The sequence below is a fragment of the Cottoperca gobio genome, chromosome 24 (assembly GCF_900634415.1).
Source record: "Cottoperca gobio chromosome 24, fCotGob3.1, whole genome shotgun sequence".
In the NCBI taxonomy this organism is placed as follows: domain Eukaryota; kingdom Metazoa; phylum Chordata; class Actinopteri; order Perciformes; family Bovichtidae; genus Cottoperca; species Cottoperca gobio.
Window position 1 is genome coordinate 19,125,536 of NC_041378.1, and position 3,714 is coordinate 19,129,249.

Sequence of the window (3,714 nt, forward strand, 5' to 3'; positions counted from 1 at the left end):
TGTGTCAAAGAGTTGTAAAACATCACATCTTAACACATGGAGTAGGCGTTGTCCTTCTCCTCATTGGTCCCCGTTGGCGCCATCACGCTCCTCCGTCAGCAGAGTCAGGAAGTGATGGTTTGTTGACCTGTTCTCTTAAAGGGGAAGTGTTCCTATTGCTCTTACATTCAATATTATACTTGTAATACATACAGTGCAGAAAATGCATAATAGTGCAGAAATACATTCATAGTGCAGAAATACATATTGACTGATGAAGACCGGCTGTGATTGGTGTGCACCTGTTCCGGCTCTCCAATCCGAGGCGCACGGGAGAGACCGGTGACTACAAATGCCAAGCCAGCTCGACAGTCGGGGCTGCTGGTGTTGTCAGCCAGATGCCTCGTACTTGTGTGGATACTAGATTCCGTGTATCGTATATTGTTGGTTGAAGTTCTGTGTACTGTATCCTAGGTGTTGGAACTAGGTTTATCTTTGGCGTTAATTGATTAGAAGTTTGCAGCGTTTTCTGTTAGGCGCTGTTTTATGTGTTCTTCTGTTATCAAGTTTTCACCCCGAGTTTGTTTTGTTAGTTTGGCTTTTATGCCTTATTTGCTCTTGTGTTAAGAGCCCTCCTTTTGTTCTTTGTGGTGTCGTTAAAAGCAATTGTTTGTCCACCATATTTAATAAATATATCTTATTTTGCCATCAACATCTGGTGTATGTTACTCCCTTTTCCCTCGCCAAGCCGGGGTCGTAACACCAAGGTTTGAGATTTCTATTGATCTATTCTATATCTATTCTGTTCTAAGCATTTAAAACTCTCATGTTAAATCTTTAATCCGATCATCCATGGGGAGTGGAATTTATTCCTCTCAACTCGTCAAAGCAGAGCAACTCTCAAAGATCCAAACACCTCCAACTACACTTACTAATGTTGATCGCAATTAAGGAGATCAAGAAGCAAAGGTACGGCTCTTCTATGCATTTACAAAAGTATAACAGTGATATCAATGTTACTTTAGCTAAACAGACGATAATTGTTAGTAGATTCAATTTATTGGTTGTAATCTCTTAACATGTCATGATGATGAAGCAGACATTCTATCTCTTGATCTCTTAATACTGTATCTCTGGGTGTATTAGGCCTTGAATATTCCACTGTACGGCAGCAGGACAGAAACTCTTAAAATGAAACAATATAAAATGTGTTGTATTAGATTAGCTGTGTGTGTTTAATTAGTGAAAAGCTCAGAAATACAATAATTGTTTTCAAATGTCCAGGCTCAAAATGCATATAGGGTGAAGTTTTAAACTGAACCTGAACCAGAGCTTTAGCCACAACACAACGTATATGACCTAAGAATGTAGCTGTCCGTGCTGGGAATTCTATCCTTTGGTGCAGGGGTCGGGAACCTTTTTGGCTGGGAGAGCCATAAAAGCCAAATATTTTTTGTTATGTATTTCCTTGAGAGCTGACGGTGTATCACTGCATCATACACCAGGAAGCGCTGTGTTGTAAAGCTCTGGAGATGGAACATGTAATAAGCACCGTAACACAGAAAGGAAACTTTATGAGTCAATGTAAGTCTTTTCCTGAGGAGATACATTCTGAACATGGCGGTGCGATGGCTGAGTTGAGGGAAAGTGTTGCATAGATTTTTCGAGATGCATGAAATCTGCCAGTTTTTGGAAAGCAAAGGGAAAGACACCACAGATCTCTGGGACGATGTGAGCTGGACTTTATGTGCGACATAACGAAGTATCTCACTGTTAAACCTCCAGCTTCAGGGCCATGTGTCGGTACACAAGATACACAATTCAAAACAGGATGTGACTGCCCTCAATATTTATATCCTACAACATTGAAGCAAAGGTCCTAACTCTGGTCACAGTCCTTCAACAAGGTGTAACTTCCTCAGTTAAAGTGTGATCAGGTTTATTGAGAGTGTACATCTCTGAGCCACTGCTCCTCTTCTTCGTCATCTTTGAGATCATCAGGTGGAGCATCTCCACGATGTTGAGGATCACAGAGAGGACGGCCATCGCCAACATAAAGACAATGAAGATGGTTTTCTCTGTGGGACGACTTATGAAGCAGAGTACCGGTGACGGACAGGGGTAGTCGGAATATGAGATGTTATGAGGCATAAGTATGAAGCCGTAGACGTAGTACTGGCCCACAATGAATCCCGCTTCAAGCAGGACCTTGAACAGCAGCTGCATCATGTAGCTGACCAGCAGGATGCCCTTGAGCTGCACTTTGCCATGTATATCTGAATACTTAGGCGCTTTAATCATCCCGTTCTTACAGAGTTTCTGCACCAGGCGTCTCCTAAGCTTGTTTTCTCTGCGAATCACCAGCAGGACGTGGCCCAGATACACGAGTGTTGGAGTAGAGACGATGAGGATCTGGAGGACCCAGAAGCGCGTGTGAGACAAAGGGAAGGATCGGTCATAGCAGGCGTTCCTGCAGCCAGGGCTTCTGGTGTTACAGTCCATTTTTGCTTGTTCGTCTCCCCATATGTTATCAACGCCGGCAGCTAAGATGAAGATTCTGAAGAGGAAAAGAACACTCATCCAGACCTTCCCCCCGACAGTAGAGTGTGACTGCACCTTGTCCAACAGTTCAGACAGGAAGGACCACTCCGCCATGATGACAGCCTACAAGAGGGAAGACATAACAGATTTCAAGTCAGCGTGAGTTAACCTGACTTGTGTAGAACACTTTACACACAGGACCGTTTAACATGGACAGTGAGATAAGACCTGGCAGAGTTACAAGGAAAATGATATAGAGCAATACATACTCTCTTATGCAGGGTGTCAGGTAAATTAATCCTAAATTGTATTAATCCACATTGGAAAGACTATCATATGTATTTGTTTACCTCAATCATATATATATATATCTACACTACGAATATGTTTCTGCGCAATTATGTATTTTCTGCACTGAGTGTATTACAAACATAATAGGGGCACTTCCCCTTTAAGAAAACGGGTCAACAAACCATTACTTCCTGACTGCTAACGGAGGAGCGTGTTGGCGCCAAACTGGGACCAATGAGGAGAAGGTCAACGCCTACTCCTTCTATGTAGCCACATGTTTTACGACTCTTTGTACACACTGGAGCGGAGCCGTGAGACAGCAACATGGGGGCTCTTTGAGCCATGCAGTCTATGGAAACGGCGATGCAATTTGTGTCCTCAGCTGAGAGTATTTTCTATGTTTGACTTATCACGTTAATAAATATATCGATTGAACTAGAGGATTGCTGTTTTGATTCGACATTCAAGCTCCGAGTTCTTCAACTTTTTCCACCCTTTAATTGGCGTCCCTGGGTGGGCTCCCGAAAGGAGAAGTGAAGAACGATCGCCGAGTATCGTTGACTGGTATTCATTGCACGTGCAAAAGATCAGGTGAGAGTGAACACCGGTTAAATCAAATATTCACTGCAGGTAGATTAGGAAAACGTATTAATGAATGCCAGCAACAATGTTCGACGGTCATAGCTAATACAACTGCTGTTAAACGATAAAAAGCAATCCTGAATGTTGAAATACAAGTGATAAGAGCAAGCATCGAAAATATTAATTGTGTTTCACGATATTTATTAAAAAAGCCTATGGAGGGTTCCAGCGTAGACTGGTTAGGGCCGAAAAGCTCATATTAATCACTAAAAAGCCTATGGAGGGTTCCAGCATAGTTCTGGTTAGGGCCGAGAGCTCATA

At 42.6% G+C, this 3,714-nt stretch overlaps 1 protein-coding gene across 1 annotated transcript; it reads right to left on the reverse strand.

The window, feature by feature from the left end:
* Positions 1-1,786: 1,786 nt before the first annotated feature.
* Positions 1,787-2,634, reverse strand: LOC115003800 (gap junction Cx32.2 protein-like). The gene has a single exon (XM_029425726.1). It carries the CDS (start codon positions 2,632-2,634, stop codon positions 1,879-1,881), a length of 756 nt encoding a protein of 251 aa, XP_029281586.1. The 3' UTR covers positions 1,787-1,878.
* Positions 2,635-3,714: the final 1,080 nt, after the last annotated feature.